The sequence below is a fragment of the Mus musculus genome, chromosome 1 (genome assembly GCF_000001635.26).
Source record: "Mus musculus strain C57BL/6J chromosome 1, GRCm38.p6 C57BL/6J".
Lineage (NCBI taxonomy): Eukaryota > Metazoa > Chordata > Mammalia > Rodentia > Muridae > Mus > Mus musculus.
In genome coordinates this window covers 34,873,196-34,894,168 of record NC_000067.6, presented here as the reverse complement: position 1 = coordinate 34,894,168, position 20,973 = coordinate 34,873,196, and the positions used below count along the sequence as shown (strand labels likewise).

The 20,973-nt window shown below is 45.6% G+C and overlaps 1 protein-coding gene and 1 pseudogene across 3 annotated transcripts in view; both read right to left on the bottom strand.

Annotated features, from left to right (window-relative positions):
• The window catches only part of Gm19430, a 50,704-nt pseudogene extending 36,475 nt beyond the window's left edge, over positions 1 to 14,229 (bottom strand).
• A 354-nt stretch (positions 14,230 to 14,583) lies between these two features.
• Positions 14,584 to 20,973, bottom strand: part of Plekhb2 (pleckstrin homology domain containing, family B (evectins) member 2) — a 29,627-nt gene continuing 23,237 nt past the window's right edge. For 2 of the 3 annotated variants that reach the window (NM_145516.2, XM_006495898.3), the window contains exon 8: positions 14,584 to 17,258. In NM_145516.2, coding sequence (NP_663491.1) covers positions 17,122 to 17,258 — 137 coding nt within the window. In that variant the 3' untranslated portion in view covers positions 14,584 to 17,121. The remainder of the gene's footprint in view (positions 17,259 to 20,973) is intronic. The other variant, NM_001357425.1, reaches the window with a different exon arrangement.

The window sequence follows — 20,973 nt, the reverse complement described above, 5'->3', positions numbered from 1 at the left end:
ATAAACAGCTCCCATTCATTCCTCAAACTCTGGATGACGTCCAGACTGCCCTTCCACAGATCTACATCTGTGGGCAGAGCCCCGGCCTGGCCCCAACCTCTGCCAAAGAGAGAGATGTTGGCCCGGTTCACAAGTTCACCAAGCCAGATGGGCTCTTGAGTCTTTCTGGCTCCACTGGACAGACTAGCTCCCCCAACTGGCTCAAAGAGGTATTTTCTTAGCAAAGATTACAAGTGCAGAATGCGGCCACCAAGCTCTGCTCAGCATTCTTCTCTCTCTTGCTTATTATGAAAGCCTTGCTTACCTATGACCAGCAAGGACAGGCAGCCAAAAGAACATGGAGACAGTGCAATCACAGAGTGGAGATTTCTAAGCCCTGGGGGTTACTGGTACCCAGGCACCTCCCACAACCAACAGGTTCTTCACTCAACTCATTAGCTTGCCCTGCTCCCCATGTCTGGCTTGGTCTGAGCTAGGGCAGAGAAGCAATTACAGAGGGAGATGGGGGAATGAAACAGCAGGGCGGCTCGGTGCTAGATAGCATCATCCAACTTGTCCCTCCAAGAGAAAGAAAGCAGAGAAGGGACCAGCCGAGGAAAGGGGGAAGAGGTAGGTGCTCTAGCACCAAGCCATTCCTCACGCCCCATCTCTCCTCCATCTTTGCAAGTGTTTGTCTGCCACAACTGAGACTAGACCAGTGGGCAGGGGTGGGGAGGGGCATGTGTTGGATGAAGACTCTGGTGGGAAAACCTAGGAGATAAGAAAGAAGGGAGGAAGCAGAGGGAGGAGGAAGGAGAGAAAGTTAGGGGGAGGAGGAATGGGGATGAGATGGAAAGGCAGAAGCAGGAGTCTATAGATACACCAGGTCAGGGGGCAAGGGGCACTGCAGTCCAAATGCTATAAAGACTGTACACAGGCACCCATAGACAGCCTCCTTAGTTCACAGTGGGTCCCACACCCAGCACAGGGATATGGACTGGAGTATTCCTGTTCTTAACCACACACTGTTGCTGAGCAAGCTCCCACCCAGGCCTAGCTTACAGCAGCCGCTTACAAAACATCTGGGGAGGAAATGAGGGTGTCAGCAGATGAGAGGTGAGGTAGATGGGTACATGGGTAGATGGACGGATAAATTGATAAATGAATATCCTAAGACATAAAGTGAAGAAGTCCTTGATTTACTTCTGGTCACAACTTCTATCTAGTTCAGTGCAAAAGACTGGTGTTCAGGTCTTCCATTCACGGCTACAGTAGATCATCGGCCCTTTTATACTCTTTGAGTGCCCTAGGTACCGTGCCTGCAGACCCCATCTGGCCAGCAAGCAGAAAGAAAACTCAAGTCCATGTAGGCAGCCTACATGGATGTGGAAGGGGTGTGCCTGGATGTGGAAGGGGTGTGCCTAGAAAGGTCAGCCTGGTTTCTGCATGGCCACATCTAGCCAGAGCCCTGAGATGCAGCTGTCCAAGCTCCCATAGGAGACCTTCCAGTACAAAGGGCAAAGCCTGCCATGATAGCTGCACATCTCAGGCATCCGCACCGGTGACAAGATTGATAGTTTAGGTAGAAGTGAAAGAATGCTTAGATGCCGGCAGTCAGCAGCAGGCAGCAGGAGATCTAGGGCAGGGAGGATAGATAAGCCCACCAGGGGATTCATACTCTCTAACAGGCACATATTTTGTAGGACATGTACTCTGTGAAGCATGTATTCTCTGCGGACGCAGGTTCACACTGGACTTGTCTTCTCGGCTGTAAACTTCTCTGAGCGGTTGCCTTGGATTAAGCATTACATTAGCCTTCACCTCTCCCTGCTATCCCCCACCCCGCCAGATGCTGTGGTCATGTACTTCATAAAAGGTGCTTCTGGAACTGGGGAGGATACCCAGTGGGGAACAGAGAGAGCTTGTTTCTTCTTTCTCTAAAACTCTTCTTATCTCTGTACTCCACTGAACAAGCCGCTGCCTCCTCCGGCTAGTGACCACGTTCCCTGACAGCCTCTATGTCCTACATAGCACATAGCAATGAAAACAACCAGATCTAGGCCATTCGCAAACTGGCACAGGCCAACCTCAGACTGGCAGTAAAAAAAACCTCACTGTCCACCCATCTTAGGGTCTGCCTCAACACCGGTGTGACAGAAAATGGCGAGAAGAGACCCTGAGTCTTAGGACTTCGCATGCCCTCCTTTTGCTGAACACCTCATCCACCAGATACCTAAAACGTCCGCAATAGACAGGCTGTTTTTTGAGGGTGGGGAGGGGTGCACAATTCAGGTAAGGAGCACGAATGCAGGGAGGTGCTCACCCTTTATGCCTCTCCTTGTGTGCTAAGCCTCCAGCTCAGCCCTCGCCACTTATCAGGTTTAGCTGAGGCTGGGTGACAAGAAGAGACTTTTCCTGGGGCCACCCTGACACCCAGTGGCGGCTCCCAGTAGCAGCAGCTGACTGGAAGAACAGTAAATGCAGAAAATTCTATGCTACAGGAGAGAGAAGCCTTCCCGAAACCAGTTTCTCCAACTTAACTTGCAATGGAACTGTGCGGAGGGCTGGCTTGGATTCAAATCCAATGGGTTCTCAGGGATTTCAGGGCTATGGGGCTGGCATCCCTGGGAACCGCGGGCCAACAAGGGCAATGGAGAGGCTAGAGGAGAAAAATCTGTATGCCTGCAGGATGCCTGGGAGGTGAGATTAGTTCACATAGAGGAGGAAACTGAGGTGAGAGGCCCAAGCTGCTTGCCCCGGTCTAGAAAAGCAACGGAGAATTGAATTCAGTTCCCCAGAAAGTACGCCTGCCCCACTGTGGGCCTTCCAGCAGATTCCACTGTAGCTTTCACAGGTGAATGGTGGCACCTTCTTTTTATTTTTTATTAGGTATTTTCTTTATTTACATTTCAAATGTTATCCTCTTTGCTAGTTTCCCCTCCAAAAATCCCCTATCCCCTCCCCGCTCCCCCTGCTCCCCAACCCACCCACTCCCATCCCTGGTCCTGGCATTCCCCTACACTGGGGCATAGAGCCTTCACAGGACCAAGGGCCTCTCCTCCCATTGATGAACGACTAGGCCATCCTTTGCTACATATATAGCTAGAGCCACAAATTCTACCATGTGTTTTCTTTGATTGGTGATATAGTTCCAAGGAGCTCTGGGGGTACTGGTTAGTTCATATTGATGTCCCTCCTATGGGGCTTCAGTCCCCTTCAGCTCCCTGGGTATTTCTCTGGCTCCTTCATTAGGGACCTTGTGCTGCGTCCGATGGATGACTGTGAACATCCACTTCTGTATTTGCCAGGCACTGGCAGAGTCTCTCAGGAGACAGCTATATCAGGCTCCTGTCAGTAGGCTCTTGTTGGCATCTGCCTAGTGACTGGATTTGGTGGTTGTTTATGGAGTGGATCCCAGGGTGGGGCAGTCTCTGGATGGTCGTTCCTTCAGGCTCTGCTCCGAACTTTGTCTCTACAACTCCTTCCATGGGTATTTTGTTCCTCATTCTAAGAAAGAACAAAGTATCCACTCTTCGGTCTTCCTTCTTCTTGGGTTTCATGTGTTTTGCAAATTTAATCTTGGGTATTCTAAGTCTCTGGGCTTATATCCACTTATCAGTGAGTGCATATCATGTGAGTTCTTTTGTGATTGGGTTACCTCACTCAGGATGATACCCTCCAGATACATCCATTTGCCTAAGAATTTCATAAATTCATTCGTTTTAATAGCTGAGTAGTACTCCATTGTGTAAATGTACCACATTTTCTGTATCCATTCTTCTGTTGAGGGACATCTGGGTTCTTTCCAGCTTCTGGCTATTATAAATAAGGCTGCTATGAACATAGTGGAACAAGTGTCCTTATGACAAATTGGAACATCTTCTGGATATATGCCCAGGAGAGGTATTGCTGGATATTCCGGTCATGCTATGACCAGTTTTCTAAGGAACCACCAAACTGATTTCCAGAGTGGTTGTATCAGCTTGCAACCCCACCAGCAATGGAGGAGTGTCCCTCTTTCTCCACATTCTCACCAGCATCTGGTGTCATGTGAATTTTTGATCTAAGCCATTCTGACTGGTGTGAGGTGGAATCTCAGGGTTGTTTTGCTTTGTATTTCTCTGATAATTAAGGATGCTGAATTTTTTTTTCAGGGGCTTCTCAGCCATTCAGTATTTCTCAATTGAAAATTCTTTGTTTAGCTCTGTACCCCATTTTAATAGGGTTATTTGATTTTCTGGAGTCCAGCTTCTTGAGTTCTTTGTATATATTGAATATTAGTCCCCTATCAGATTTAGGATTGGTAAAAATTCTTTCCCAATCTGTTGGTGGCCTTTTTGTCTTATTGACAGTGTCTTTTGCCTTACAAAACCTTTGCAATTTTATGAGGTCCCATTTGTCAATTCTCAATATTATAGCACAAACCATTGCTCTTCTGTTCAGAAAAATTTCTCCTGTTCCCATATCTTCGAGGCTTTTCCCCACTTTCTCCTCTATAAGTTTCAGTGTCTCTGGTTTTATGTGGAGTTCTTTGATCCACTTAGAATTGAGCTTTGTACAAGGAGATAATAAAGGATCAATTCGCATTCTTCTACATGAAAACCGCCAGTTGTGCTAGCAGCATTTGTTGAAAATGTTGCCTTTTTCCCACTGGATGGTTTTAGCTCCCTTGTCAAAGATCAAGTGACCATAGGTGTGTGGGTTCATTTCTGGGTCTTCAATTCTATTCCATTGATCTACCTGTCTGTCACTGTACCAGTACTGTCTTAGTCAGGGTTTCTATTCCTGCACAAACATCATGACCAAGAAACAAGTTGGGAATGAAAGGGTTTATTTGGCTTACACTTCCATACTGCTGTTCATCACCAAGGAAGTCAGGACTGGAACTCAAACAGGTCAGGAAGCAGGAGCTGATGCAGAGGCCATGAAGGGATGTTCCTTACTGGCTTGCTTCCCCTGGCTTGCTCAACCTGCTCTCTTATAGAACCAAGATTACCAGCCCAGATATAGTCCCATCCACAAGGGGCCTTTCCCCCTTGATCACTAATTGAGGAAATGCCTTACAGTTGGCTCTCATGGAGGCATTTCCTCAACTGAAGCTCCTTTTTCTGTGATAACTCCAGCTGTGTCAAGTTGACACAAAACTAGCCAGTACAGTACCATGCAGTTTTTTATCACAATTGCTCTATAGTATAGCTTGAGGTTAGGCATGGTGATTCCCCCAGAGGTTCTTTTATTTTGAGAATAGTTTTTGCTATCCTAGGTTTTTTTGTTATTCCAGATGAATTTGCAAATTGCCCTTTCTAACTCTGTGAAGAAATGAGTTGGAAATTTGATGGGGATTGTATTGAATCTGTAGATTGCTTTCAGCAAGATAGCGATTTTTACTATATTAATCCTGCCAATCCATGAGCATTGGAGATCTTTTCATCTTCTGAGACCTTCTTCAATTTCTTTCTTCAGAGACTTGAAGTTCTTTTTTTTGGGGGGGGGGGTGTGTTTGTTTTGTTTTGTTTTGTTTTTTCAAGACAGGGTTTCTCTGTGTAGCCCTGGCTGTCCTGGAACTCACTTTGTAGACCAGGCTGGCCTCAGACTTAGAAATCTGCCTGCCTCTGCCTCCCAAGTGCTGGGATTAAAGGCATGTGCCATCACCAAGAGGTTGAAGTTCTTATCATACAGATCTTTCACTTCCTTAGTTAGAGTCACACCAAGGTATTTTATATTATTTGTGACTATTGTGAAGGGTGTTGTTTCTCTAATTTCTTTCTCAGCCTGTTTATCCTTTGTGTAGAGAAAGGCCACTGATTTGTTTGAGTTAATTTTATATCCAGCTACTTTACTGAAGCTTTTTATCGGGTTTAGGAGTTCTCTGGTGGAATTTTTAGGGACACTTATATATAACAACATATCACCTGCAAATAGTTATATTTTGACTTCTTCCTTTACAATTTGTATCCCCTTGATTTCCTTTTGATGTGTAATTGCTCTGACTAGGACTTCAAGTACTATATTGAATAGGTAGGGAGAAAGTGGGCAGTCTTGTCTAGTCCCTGATTTTAGTAGAATTGCTTCAAGTTTCTCTCCATTTAGTTTGATGTTGGCTACTGGTTTGCTGTATATTTCTTTTATTACATTTAGGTATGGGCCTTGATTTCCTGATCATTCCAAGACTTTTATCATGAATGGGTGTTGGATTTTTGTCAAATGCTTTCTCAGCATCTAATGAGATAGATGATCATGTGGTTTTTGTCTTTGAGTTTGTTTATATAGTGGATTCCATTGATGGATTACCACATATTAAACCATTTCTGCATCCCTGGGATAAAGCATACTTGATCATGATGGATGATCGTTTTGATGCGTTCTTGGATTCGGTTTGCGAGGATTTTATTGAGTATTTTTGCATTGATATTCATAAGGGAAATTGGTCTGAAGTTCTCTTTCTTTGTTGGGTCTTTCTGTGGTTTAGGTATCAAAGTAATTGTGGCTTCATAGAATGAATTGGGTAGGGTACCTTCTGTTTTTATTTTGTGAAATAGTTTGAGAAGGATTGGAATTAGGTCTTCTTTGAAGGTCTGATAGAATTCTGAACACATCTGGTCCTGGGCTTTTTTTGGTTGGGAGACTATTAATGATTGCTTCTATTTCTTTAGGGGATATGGGGCTGTTTAAATTATTAATCTGACCTTGATTTAACTTTGGTACTTGGTATCTGTCTAGAAAATTGTCCATTTCATCCAGGTTTTCCAGTTTTGTTGAGTATAGCCTTTTGTAGTAGAATCTGATGATGTTGTGGATTTCCTCAGGTTCAGTTGTTATGTCTCCTTTTTCATTTCTGATTTTGTTAATTAGGATACTGTCTCTGTGCCCTCTAGTTAGTCTGGCTAAGGGTTTATCTATCTTCTTGATTTTCTCAAAAAAACAGCTCCTGATTTGGTTGATTCTTTGAACAGTTCTTTTTGTTTCTACTTAGTTGATTTCAGCCCTGAGTTTGATTATTTCCTGCCGTCTACTCCTCTTGGGTAAATTTGCTTCCTTTTGTTCTAGAGCTTTTAGGTGTGTTGTCAAGCTGCTAGAGTGTGCTCTCTCTAGTTTCTTTTTGGCTGCATTCAGAACTATGAGTTTTCCTCTTAGGACTGCTTTCATTGTGTCCCATAAGTTTGGGTATGTTGTGGCTTCACTTTCATTAAACTCCAAAGTCTTTAATTTCTTTCTTTCTTTCTTTCTTTCTTTCTTTCTTTCTTTCTTTCTTTCTTTCTTTCTTTCTTTCTTTCTTTCTTTCTTTCTTTCTTTCTTTCTTCCTTGACCAGGGTATCATTGAGTAGAGTGTTATTCAGCTTCCACGTCAACGTTGGCTTTCTATTATTTATGTTGTTATTGAAGATCAGCCTTAGTCAATGGTGATCTGATAGAATGCATGGGATAATTTCAATATTTTTATATCTGTTGAGGCCTCTTTTGTGACCAATTATATGTCAGTTTTGGAGAGGGTACCGTGAGGTGCTGAGAAGAAGGTATATCCTTTTGTTTTAGGATAAAATGTTCTGTAGGTATCTGTCAAATCCATTTGTTTCGTAACTTCTGTTAGTTTCAATGTGTCTGTGTTTAGTTTCTGTTTCCAGGATCTGTCCATTGATGAGAGTAGGGTGTTGAAGTCTCCCACTATTATTGTGTGAGGTGCAAAGTGTGCTTTGAGCTTTACTAAAGTTTCCTTAATGAATGTGGATGCCCTTGCATTTGGAGCATAGATATTCAGAATTGAGAGTTCATCTTGGAAGATTTTACCTTTGATGAGTATGAAGTGCCCTCCTTGTCTGTTTTGATAACTTTGGGTTGGAAGTTGATTTTATTTGATATTAGAATGGTTACTCCAGCTTGTTTCTTTGGTCTATTTGCTTGGAAAATTGTTTTCGAGTCTTTTACTCTGAGGTAGTGTCTGTCTTTGTCCCTGAGGTGGGTTTCCTGTAAGCAGCAAAAGGTTGGGTCCTGTTTAAGTAGGCAGTCTGTTAGTCTATGTCTTTTTATTGGGGAATTGAGTCCATTGATATTAAGAGATATTAAGGAAAAGTAATTGTTGCTTCCTTTTATTTTTGTTGTTAGAGTTGGCATTCTTTTCTTGTGGCAGTCTTCTTTTTGGTTCGTTGAGGGATTACTTTCTTGCTTTTTCTAGGGCATGATTTCTGTCCTTGTATTGTTTTTTTTTTTTTTCTGTTATTATCCTTTGAAGGGCTGGATTCTTGGAAAGATAATGTGTGAATTTGGTTTTGTCGTGGAATACTTTGGTTTCTCCATCTATGGTAATTGAGAGTTTTGCTGGGTATAGTAGCCTGAGCTGGCATTTGTGTTCTCTTAGGGTCTATATAACATCTGTCCAGGATCTTCTGGCTTTCATAGTCTATGGTGAGAAGTCTGGTGTAATTTTGATAGGTCTGCCTTTATATGTTACTTGACTTTTTTCCCTTACCGCTTTTAATAGTCTATCCTTATTTAGTGCATTTGTTGTTCTGATTATTATGTGTTGGGAGGAATTTCTTTTCTGGTCCAGTCTATTTGGAGTTCTGTAGGCTTCTTCTATGTTCATGGGCATCTCTTTCTTTAGGTTAGGGAAGTTTTCTTCTATAATTTTGTTCAAGATATTTACTGGCCCTTTAAGTTGAAAATCTTCATTCTCATCTACTCCTATTATTTTTAGGTTTGGTCTTCTCAGTGTGTCCTGGATTTTCTGGATGTTTTGAGTTAGGATCCTTTTTCATTTGCATTTTCTTTAATTGTTGTGTCCATGTTTTCTATGGAATCTTCTGCACCTGAGATTCTTTCTTCCATCTCTTATATTCTGTTGCTGATGCTCGCATCTATGACTCCTGATTTCTTTCCTAGGGTTTCTATCTCCAGAGTTGTCTCCCTTTGTGATTTCTTTATTGTTTCTACTTCCATTTTTTGGATCCTGGATGGTTTTGTTCAATTCCATCACCTGTTTGGTTGTGTTTTCCTGTAATTCTTTTAGGGATTTTTGTGTTTCCTCTTTAAGGGCTTCTAGCTGTTTACCTGTGTTTTCCTGTATTTCTTTAAGGAAGTTATTTATTTTCTTCTTAAAGTCCTCCATCATCATCATGAGAAGAGACTTTAGATCCATATCTTGCTTTTCTGGTGTGATGGTGTATCCAGGACTTGCTATGGTGGGAGAGTTTGGTTCTCATGATGCCAAGTAACTTTGGTTTCTGTTGCTTCTGTTCTTACGATTGCCTCCTATCATCTGATTATCTCAAGTGCTTGCTGCACTCAATATATATGATTGGAGCCTGTCCTTCCTATAATCCTGGATGATTCTGGACTTCTCAGAGTCCAGCTCTCTCTGTGATCCTGTGATTCCGGACTCCTGTGAACCTGAGATTCTGGGTGTGTCATTGTTCTTGGCAGTCAAGCTTTCTCTGAGACCCTGAGATCCTGGTGTGACCAAGCTTCTGTTATCCTGGGATCCTGGAATCCTAAAATCCGGAGCCTGTTACAGTGCCTAGAAGTGGTGTCTCCTCTGGGGACTGTGGGGCTGTCTGCTGAAACCAAGGCATCGACCAGAAGGAACCTGAGCCACTGGTCAGGCAGGGCTCCTATGTCCTTGCTCCTGCTGTCACAGGCCTGTCACAATTGGTTTGGAATTGATGTTGTGATCCACTCACCAGTGATCCTAAGATCTCGTGGAGAGTCCTCTGAGGACTGTGGGACCATTTGCCAAGTTCATGCCCAAGGTGACCTATAGCTGGCACCCACTGGAAGGAACTTCAGCCCCTGGTCAGGTGGGTTTTCTGCTTCACTGCTGCTGGCACAGGCCTGGCAAGATTGTTTTGGAACTGATGTTGTGCCCTGCTCACCAGTGATCCTAAGATCGCATGGAGAGTCCTCTGGGGACCGTGGAACTGTCCGCTGAGTTTGCACCCAAGGTAACAACGGTGGCAGCTTCTTAAGAAGCACTGAGCAGCCCCCATAGCAGCCTAGTCATCATATCTCCCCACAGGTATTCAAGGCTCAACTATCCCCTGCCCTAGAAACACCTAAGGTGCCCACATGGTGTGCAGGGCTGCTTAAGGACACTCCTGCCCCATGGTCCACTAGTGATGACTGTGATCTCTGACCTTTGCTGTTCCTCACTGAGCTGCCAGCTTTCCTGGGGGCTAGGGTGTGGAGACTCTGTTGGAGTCTCACTGGATGGAACTCTTTGTCTCAGTGGGAAAGAGAACAAGGTGGAGAGTGGAGGATTATAAACATCAAAATTAGCATATGAAAGAAACCAATTGCAGGAGATAACCCTACCCCCCCCCCCCCACCTCTGTGCAGGAATCACTTCCACCACCACAACCATCACCATTCCAGGCTGTGAGTAACAAAAAGATGCATGCATGGAAAAAAATGCATAGTGTGTGATAGAATACTTGCTTTGCATGCACAAAACCCTAAGTTTAATCTACTAGTAGTGAAAAAGAAAGAAAGAGAGAGAGAGAGAAAGAGAGAGAGAGAGAGAGAGAGAGAGAGAGAGAGAGAGAGAGGAAGGAAAGAAGGAAGGAAGGAAGGAAGGAAGGAAGGAAGGAAGGAAGAGGGAAAGAGGGAAAGGGGGAAAGAGAGAAAGAGAGAAAAAGAAAAAGAGAGAGAGAAAAAGATCGATCTTTGGAGCCTGGATCTGCCTTCAGCTCTAATCAATTCCAAGCTTGGAACTACTTCCCTTTCTGCTATTAATTGTGTATCTGTCCAAATCACTGTTCAAAGACACAAGAACCTGGACACTTTAGCAGATCCACTTTGAATTCAGATCTACACCAGTAATAGTAACACCAAAGCCGTGCAAGGCCAGTGCTAGGCACCCACTTCCTTCCCAATGGCTGAATGATCATCCCTAGGAGAGTTGGGAGGTCATGGTTGGCAGGCAAGGGTCTATTGGATCCATCCAATGTCTCAGTCCTGTGTGGAGCTGGAGGAAAGGGGGAAAGGCAGCCCAGGAGAGGACAGCCATTCTCTACCTCAACGTATGAGGGGCAGGGAACACTGCCTGGACTGGGCAGAGGAAGATATGAGTCTGAAACACTAGGCAGGGCCTGGATTGGGAGCAGAAAGCAAAGAAGTGCCCAGGGGAGGGGATGAAAATGAACCCCACCCCAAGCCCAGACTCTCAGGACACTCTGATGTTGTACCTTTTGGGAGTGGGTATCTGCCGGTATTAGTGCATGTAGAGGACAATCTCAAGTGTCATTCTCAGGGGCAAATGAATTCAAATATATGCCTGCCTTTGTAATCACAGACAATAAGCTAACTCGGGTGGGATTCTGTCTTGAGATCACCAATCCCACCACACCTGATCCCAAACTAGCTGTCTCAGGCTGACCTTGAACTCAGAAATCTGCCTGTCTTTATAAGCACAAACAAGAAACATAGCTAGGTAGTACTATGTCCAATTTTCTGAGGAACCGCCAGGCTGATTTCTAGAGTGGGTGTACAAGCTTGCAATCCCACCAACAATGGAAGAGTGTCCCTCTTTCTCCACATCCTCGCCAGCATCTGCTGTCCCCTGAACTTTTGATCTTAGCCATTCTGACTGGTGTAAGGTGGAAACTCAGGGTTGTTTTGATTTGCATTTCCCTGATGATTAAGGATGCTGAACATTTTTTTCAGGTGCTTCTCCGCCATTTTCGGTATTCCTCAGGTGAGACTTCTTTGTTTAGCTCTGAGCCCCATTTTTAATGGGGTTATTTGATTTTCTGGAGTCCACCTTCTTGAGTTCTTTATATATATATTGGATATTAGTCCCCTATCTGATTTAGGATAGGTAAAGATCCTTTTCCAATCTGTTGGTGGCCTTTTTGTCTTATTGACAGTATCTTTTGCCTTACAGAAGCTTTGCAGTTTTATGAGGTCCCATTGGTCAATTCTCGATCTTACAGCACAAGCCATTGCTGTTCTATTCAGGAATTTTTCCCCTGTGCCCATATCTTCGAGGCTTTTCCCCACTTTCTCCTCTATAAGTTTCAGTTTCTCTGGTTTTATGTGGAGTTCCTTGATCCACTTAGATTTGACCTTAGTACAAGGAGATAGGAATGGATCAATTCACATTCTTCTACATGATAACCACCAGTTGTGCCAGCACCATTTGTTGAAAATGCTGTCTTTTTCCACTGGATGGTTTTAGCTCCCTTGTCAAAGATCAAGTGACCATAGGTGTGTGGGTTCATTTCTGGGTCTTCAATTCTATTCCATTGGTCTACTTGTCTGTCTGAAGGGATCTGCAATCCTATAGGTGGAACAACAATATGAACTAACCAGTACCCCGGATCTCTTGTCTCTAGCGGCATATGTGTCAAAAGATGACCTAGTCGGCCATCACTGGAAAGAGAGGCCCATTGGTCATGCAAATTTTATATGCCCCGTACAGGAGAACACCAGGGCCAAAAAGTGGGAGTGGGTGGGTAGGGGAGTGGGGGGGAGGGTATGGGAGACTTTTGGGATGCATTGGAAATGTAAATGAGGAAAATACCTAATAAAAAAAAATATATATATATATATAAAGAAACATAGCTAGGTGAGATCTTGCCCTCTGATCACCACCACCAAATTTCTCTATCTCCTTCATTGCTATCTTTCTGACAAGCTGGCTCATAGTGCAGCTGCCTTTGTTCTCTAGACCTGTGAAGCTCCTTATATAATACATATTGTAGCCTTATATTTTGCATAACTGAGAAATTATATAATTTTGAACTCATGTTTTCAGAGTTCTTTTTCACAGCCTTAAGGGCTGTCCTGAAGGTCTCAGCATTTACCATTTTTGCTCAGGTCATAGACACACCCTTGTCTCCCAGACTTGTGCTGTCATAGAGTGATTAACCTTGGCAGAGAAGACATTTCACAAAGGAGGAACACCGAGTAAAATATGTATTTTTTATACAAGCAAGCCTCACACCCAGTGAATAGTCAGCCTTTGAGCCTCAGACTCAATAGCTGTAACTTTAACCAACCCTCACTTGCAGCTACTATAAGAATTAGTGAGTTGGGAACTGAAGAGATGGCTCAGTGGTTAAGAACACATAATGCTCTTGTATAAGACCTGAGTTTAAGTCCTGCATGGTATCAGGCAGCTCACAACTGGTTGTAACTCCAGCTCCAGGAAATCCAACTCCGCTGTCCTGTGCAGACACCCTTGTACAGACATGCACATAATGAAAATAATAGTACCCAAGGCATGGTGGCACACAGACATAATTGCAGCGCTCAGGCAGGTGGGTCTCTGTGAGTTCAAGTCCAGCCTGATCTACACAGCAAGTTCCAGACAGGCCAGTCAGGCCCTATCTGAAATATAAACTGAAATAAAAGTAAGCCTTAAAAGAATTGGCGAGTTTCTTCTTCTGAAGTGACAGCACATCTCTAACAACTATAGTCCTGAATAAGTGGAACTCTTGACTGCTGATAACAGAAAAAGCTAATGTGTTTCTATTTTTTTCCCTCCCTATATGTCCCAAACTGGCTTCAAATTTATAATGTTCTTGCTTCCACCTCCACAGGGCTCAGAGGCAAGCATCCCCATGCTTCCACCTCCACAGGGCTCAGAGGCATGCAGCCCCATGCTTCCACCTCCACAGGGCTCAGAGGCATGCAGCCCCATGCTTCCACCTCCACGGGGCTCAGAGGCATGCAGCCCCATGCTTCCACCTCCACGGGGCTCAGAGGCATGCATCCCCATGCTTCCACCTCCACGGGGCTCAGAGGCATGCAGCCCCATGCTTCCACCTCCACGGGGCTCAGAGGCATGCAGCCCCATGCTTCCACCTCCACGGGGCTCAGAGGCATGCGGCCCCATGCTTCCACCTCCACGGGGCTCAGAGGCATGAAGCCCCATGCTTCCACCTCCATGGGGCTCAGAGGCATGCGGCCCCATGCTTCCACCTCCACGGGGCTCAGAGGCATGCAGCCCCATGCTTCCTCCTCCACAGGGCTCAGAGGCATGCAGCCCCATGCTTCCACCTCCACAGGGCTCAGAGGCATGCAGCCCCATGCTTCCTCCTCCACAGGGCTCAGAGGCATGCAGCCCCATGCTTCCTCCTCCACAGGGCTCAGAGGCATGCAGCCCCATGCTTCCTCCTCCACAGGGCTCAGAGGCATGCAGCCCCATGCTTCCACCTCCACGGGGCTCAGAGGCATGCAGCCCCATGCTTCCACCTCCACGGGGCTCAGAGGCATGCAGCCCCATGCTTCCACCTCCACGGGGCTCAGAGGCATGCAGCCCTAGGTTCAGTTCATTCAAGGTGATTTACATGAGTGGGCATGTGCCCTTGCTTGAAGACCAGAGGCTTATGTCAGGCCTCTTCCTCTATCACCCTCCGCCTTATCTTTAGAGACAAGAGTCTGTTGATGGATCCAGAGCTCACTGATTGGCTAGAAGACTAGCACTCTGGGGGCTGGCCCTTCTCCAAGCTCCAAGTTCTACGACTACAGATGTCTGTAGCCACATCTAGCTTCCATTCGGGTGCCAAGGGTCTGATGTCGGATCCTCATGCTTTTGTGACAGGCAACTTAACTACTGCTCCAGCCACCTCAAAATAATTTAAACATACGACAGAAGTCACAATGAGACACGGTTTAAGGTTAGTGATCATTTAATATTTTAACAAGTTCACTTATAAACATACTGTATGCACAGACAGGGAGAAAACGGGCTCGGTAGATGCAACAGAATAACAGAAGCAATCACAAAGAAGACTGTCTGCATCCTCTGCCTTTCATCTTTCATCTACGTAGACTGGAAGGCAAAATGAGAGGGTGCATGGGGTCAACAACAGATGTAGAAAATAAATCTGAACCATTCTGTCTCAAACGCAGGAACTTGCTACACTCCAGAAGGCTACTGTGGGCACTAATGACCTAAGCCAGGCCTTCTTGGCAAGGGACGATCTGAGGGAGCCTCAGGCCTTCCATATGAAAGGTTCTTAAATCAAAGAACTAGGAGAGCAATGACATCAGCCACGATGCAGTGTCAGCAGCCAGCCTCTTCCAGCCCTGCATCATCATTTAAGTCTCAGTGGAGGAGACATGTTCCTCAATGCTGGACAAGTCGTTCCCTCTAACTCAAGAATCGCAGGACTCACTGAGGTACAAGTGACGCCGCAAAAGCCATCGAAAGGGTGGCGTCTATGAGGATCAGGGCTGAGGAACTGAGATGCCCAAGAATGTATTCCATTCTGGGTATATAATCAAGTCAAACTGGTGACAGGAATGATCAGGCTCAACTATGGCTGCCTGGTACAGCTAGCCCCATTGGGGCCAGGAGACAGGCAGGGCACACCCATGGGACAGTAGGAGACAATTCTGTTTCAAAAGTACTTCAGGGATGTGACTCAGTACTCTATGGCTTTAGGAATGCCAGTAACTAACTCTAAAATTAAAATCACTGTGAAACACTAACCACTGGTTTTAGTGTTTTGTAAGTAAAGCACGGAGCTTTAGCAATGGTGACACTGTGAGCAAATGGCAGTCATACAGCACAGGATGTAAAATCAGCATCATGCTTATTAAAGCGACACTGAACGGCGTCCGTACCATGTTGTCACATATCCCATCTATCAGAGATGACAGAAAAACAAATGTCAGCTGGAAATGGGCAGGTGTCAACAGGTCCCCAAGGAGTATCGAGAAAGCACTATGGGCACCACCTCATCTACTTGGCAACTGTCTCACATGGAGATCTGTTGAAGACTTGATCTGACCAAGAAAGAGCTACCCAGCAGCACGGCGGCAAGGCAGCACGCATGCACTGGGCTGAGCAAAGTCAGAATGAATGCTTCCTGGGAGCACCCTGGAGAAACAAGACTATGCAAAGTAGAGGGCGGGGGGCCTTCACTGTGCCATCCCACCTTTGTGCCGGGGTACTGTTTGAAACTAAAATATGCCAGTCACAAAGCTGGATTTGGGAGCTTTAAAACATGAAAGAACATAAATTTTAAATGCGTGGAACATGTATTCTCTAATTTTAGAAATACAAATTTTCGTTAGAAAGCCAGATTGTGAGCTTCTCAGAGTGCCACACATTTGGGGACCAGAAATGTTTTAAGCTCTTCTGAGGTGAGCGGGTCTGGACTGAGAACACGGCTGGATCCCCATAACATGAGGGATTAGAACAAATCCCTGAGATGCTCTACCCAATCCCATTTCTCACTCAAAACCTGAGACTCTGGACAGCCACGGGGCCTCCCTTCCACTGCTGAGGAAAAGCCTCCCCAGGACCACGCAGTGTGGGCCCCAGGAGGCCTGAGGCAGGAACATTCAAACAAGGCTCTCCTCAATTCCCCTCACCATACTTTCTTTACAAGTAGAAAAATAGTCTCTATAGGCTCTCTGCAGCCTGAGCTGGCAATCAATATACCTAAAACAAACACTGAGAGCAGGTCGCTGGGCAGCTCCCTGCATGCCTCCACCCACCGGCACTCGAATCAATTCCTAACTCCAGACTAATGCCAATCATCCCCAGGAAAAGCAAACAGAAGAATAACAAGAAAATAAAACTGGGCAGATTACTGGAGCGTAATTTTTAAAGGGAGGGGGTGGCCCTCTGCATCCTGAGCAGCCAATCCTGCTGGTGATACCTAGGAGCTTCAAGGGGTACCTAAGTGCTCCAAGAGGTACGTTACAGGGTCCTCACACCATAGTCTTGCAGGAGCCACCAGCCCACAGCTCCTAGGGTAACACGCAGCAGGGGTCTAGAAGAGAATCCACAGTTAAAGAAGCTGTGACTCTCCTCACCACACTTGCACACATCTTCCTCCATCAGCAGTATTAGTATTGGCATAGCAAGGAAAGCCATCCCTTAATTCAACACTGCACCTAACTGGACGGAAATTGCCCATTTAACTGGGTGTGTTTACATAAAGCCATCCAAAAGTCCCTAAGAAAGACTTGGTGCAAGCTAGTACCCGGAAGGACTCAGGCTCTCACTCACAGCATACCTCGGGCTTTCTTTGTGGTACCATGCAGGTCAGTCACAATTATTAGATTACCACCTTCAAAAGAACTATTTAAATTATTATGAAAGACACTTGTCACAAACAGAAATGCCCTGCAAATCAAATTACTGCACACAGGACTAACAGAAGCTATGCACAGAAAATGTTGAAGGCTCTAGAAGACCCAGAACAGAGAGCCCAGGGCCATGCCGGTGGCTGCCCCGGCGAGCATGCCCAGAGCCAGGTCACTGTCATTGTCTCGGTACCGCTCGCGGATGATGACTTGGTTGGCAGGCTGTTGTCCATAAACTCCTAAAAACCAAGAGGAGAGAGATCTTTTAAGATGTAATTTGGAAGTCTGACATTTACTGAAAAGATGGTGCCCTTAACATAGGCACTGTATCCAATCTCCACGTGGCCCCTTTGTTTGTTCACTAGTTGGCTTTCAAGGTCCTTCAGGAAAGTGTTAATAGATGGCTTCAGTGAGTTCAACCCAACCCTTTCCAAGGCCCACCACACATTACACAAGAAAAACGCTGTTGCAATTTATAAAAGACAATACATGGGGGACTGGAGGCATGGCTTAGTATTAAGAGCGCTTGTCGCTCTTACAGAGGACCTGGCACCCACGTGTAATCCCACAAGCATCAGTAACTATAGCTTCAGCGATCCAATGCCCTCTTCTGGTTTCTGCAGGTACCCAGTGTGCACTTGGTGCGCGCGCACACACACAGCCAAACACCCAGGCATGTTAGATGCCCGTAAGGCCTGGCATGGTGACGCATACCTTTAATCCCAGCCACTGGGAGACAGTGAGAGGGGGACCTCTGTGAGTTCCAGGCCAGGGATACCTAGTGAGAGTCTGTCTTAAAGACAAGAGGGTGGTACAAGCTTGCAGAGAGGAAGTTGATCATCCTTCCAGAGAACTTTATTAGAGGAGTGTGGTGGTTTGGATGAGAATGCCCCCATAGGTTCACATGTTTAAATACTTGGTCCCCAGGTGGGTGAAATGTTTGGGAAGAATTAGAAGGTGTGACCTTACTGGAGATGTGTTACCAGGGGTGGGATTTAAACCATTCCCAGTTAGTGCTCTCTCCCTTATTCCCTCCCTCCCTTCACCCCTGCCCCACCCCACCCCCGACCTCCTATTTGCAGATAGGGCCATACGTTCTCAGCTATTGTTCCAGGATCATGCCTGTCTGGGCCCTTCCATGACAGTCAGGGACTCACCTTCTGTAACTGTAAGCCCCAATAAACTCTTTCTTCTATAAGTTGCCTTGGTCATAGTGTTTCATCACAGTAATAGACAAATAACTAAGACAAATATGACCTCACGATCACAGAGAAGAATGCCTTTGGTTCCCTCCCGTTTCTTACTCGGAGGTTTCCAGAGAGATGGAGGGGATCCATACACTGTGACCTAGGCTACCCTCCAGAAGCCGGAGAGACGCCAATAAGGAAGAAAAAAAATGGAAAGCTGCCTTGGAATTCGGAGGGAGGCAGACCCACATCTGACGAGGAGAGGAACGCACTTGACTGTAGAAGAGCTGCTGAGGGACCTGCCTGACTCCATCTTAAGATTAAAAGCCATCTTGTTACAAGGTCAAAACAAGTTCATTCCTGTTTACTACAAAACTTAGATTTGAGCAGGTCTTGACCCATTTTCTGGAATTTGACATGCTCCACACGCTATACCCTAACCTGCATCCTGATAGAATGTCCTGCCAATAATTTTGAAATATTCAGCCAACTTCCTACTTAAGCAAAATTCCTCTGGAAATCTCTCAACCCTTGAAAATGCCCTAGTCTTGCAGGTGTTTGGGTTTGTTTGTTTGTTTGTTAGCTATATAAACCTCATTGTCTTCTATGTTTGATGCTATTTTCTCAAACCCTGCTTTAGGGAGATAGCCTTGTGTGACAAAACAATAAATAAATCTTATGTAATATGACCAAAGAATTTGGTAATGATCTTTACTCTAGCTCCACGCGATTAACTCTGCAGTTACACCTCAGGCTGCTTATCTTACTCTGGAGAGGGCTGCAGGATAGGGTTTCTGGAACAGAGAGTAAGGAAGACAGCAAGAGGAAACTAGGACCTTACAAACACTGGTCTCTAAGAACTCACAGATTGGCCAGGGTCCTCTCTCTGCTTGCCCAGTCCAAACCCTATAACACTGCAAAGTTCAGAGCACAGAGAAAGCTACAGAGGCCCACCTCGGGTTTCCATGGCAGCCCTCCACTACATGCTTGCTGGGATGAGACAGATGGGGAAGAGTGTGGGAAATCAGGGGAAGTCTGCTTGAAGATGAAGCGGCACCAAGCAACCATGGTGGCTCACCCCTGTCATCTTAGCATGTGGGGGCTTACGGCAGCCACACTGGCTTCTCACCATCTGAAGTTTCCTTCCTGTGAAGTACAAAGTGGGGAGACGTATTCCCAAATCCCCTTCCGTGTCACCACACTGCATTTCCTCAGTTGTGACAAAGATGCGAAGATGTCACCAGAAGGAAAACACCATCATGAGAAAAATCACTCTTGATCCGTAAAATGGGTGTCTTGGCCATTTTCTTTTTGGTTGGTTGGGTTTTTGTTTTGTTTTGTTTCGTTTTGTTTCGTTTTGTTTGTTTGCTGAGACAGCCTGTGTATTCCCACTGGTCTGGAAGTCACCATGTACACCAGACTGCTCTGAAACTCGGGGACCCAGGTGCCTCTGCCTCTGAAGTGCTGAGATTGAAGGTGAGCAGCCCACATCCAGCTTGTTAACTTTGTACTTAGGTTAGTCTACAAAGTAACGAGTTTCACTATGTACCCCACTCACACAGCGTTTGAGGGCATCTCTTCCCCACCGGCTGGAACACACTACTGAAGTTCTAAGGTCAAGACAGGTCTCTCTTGAGGATTTAATTTGGGGGGAGTGGTCACTGCCATGACTTTGTTACAGACTTTTAGACTTCAGTCATGCCCAAACTAAAATATTAAAAACAGACTTCTCACTCACGGTATGAGCTAGATACATCTTCCTTACCATACCTCTGGCTCAAAAAAACACAGTCAGTTCTTCAACTGATGCACACTAAAGGAGAAGCCCACTGAGGCTATCTGGGAGCTTCAAATGTTCCAACATCAAAGGTGTAGTCAAAAAGTTTCAAGAATATGGTGTGCATACACTTGGCGCTGAGGCACTGACAGACACCAACGCCATGTCCTTAATCTACACTCAAGAACGGCATCTCCCTAGGTTTTTTTTTTTTTTTTTTTTTTTTTTTGCAGAATGAATCATAAAAGTTCCAAGAAACCCAGAAGAGCACCTGGGAAAAATCTTCTTATCCAAATTGCTAAAATGTGCTGCATGCAGCTACAAATGTGCCCACCTGTGCCGTAGCTTGGAGAATTCTGAGCTATACTTCCTCCCATGGTGCCACAGCCAGCCTGTGCCTCCTGCACTTCCTCTGCCCACCGCCCCACCTCTGCCTCCTCACCGGTCGCCTTCCCTGTTTCCGCCTCTGCCTCTACTTCCTTCTCCATCTCCTCCTCCACCAGTACTAACAGCTGTTCTGCTCAAATAACACAGTCCCATTAAAGCACACCAGGATGGACCATTAGCAAGAGTGGCCCATACATGTAATAGCAAGAGATCTACTGGAGGAGACATTAAGGAAGCCTAGGAGATTAATGAGAGGAAGAAGCAGATTAAACCATCAGCAAAGGAAGACTCACCAGTCCCTGGCTCTGACTCGTAATGAGTCCCTGCGAAGCCTAATGCCAAAGTGTTATCAGCAACTGTCGAACTGTCTTAATTATGCCCGGCAGAAAGAAGCTAGACATCTGCAGAGACAACTTGAGAGTGTTAGTACAGAGAGGATGGATCTGAGGAGATGCCTCTGTGCTTCAGAGTGCACACTGGCTCTTGTAAAGGACCCGAGTCCAGTTTCCAGTATTCAGGTTGATGGGTTCATAACTGCCTGTAACTCCAACTCTGGGGGGTTCGAAACCTCAGGCCTCCTCAGCCATGTGCACATTATCCACA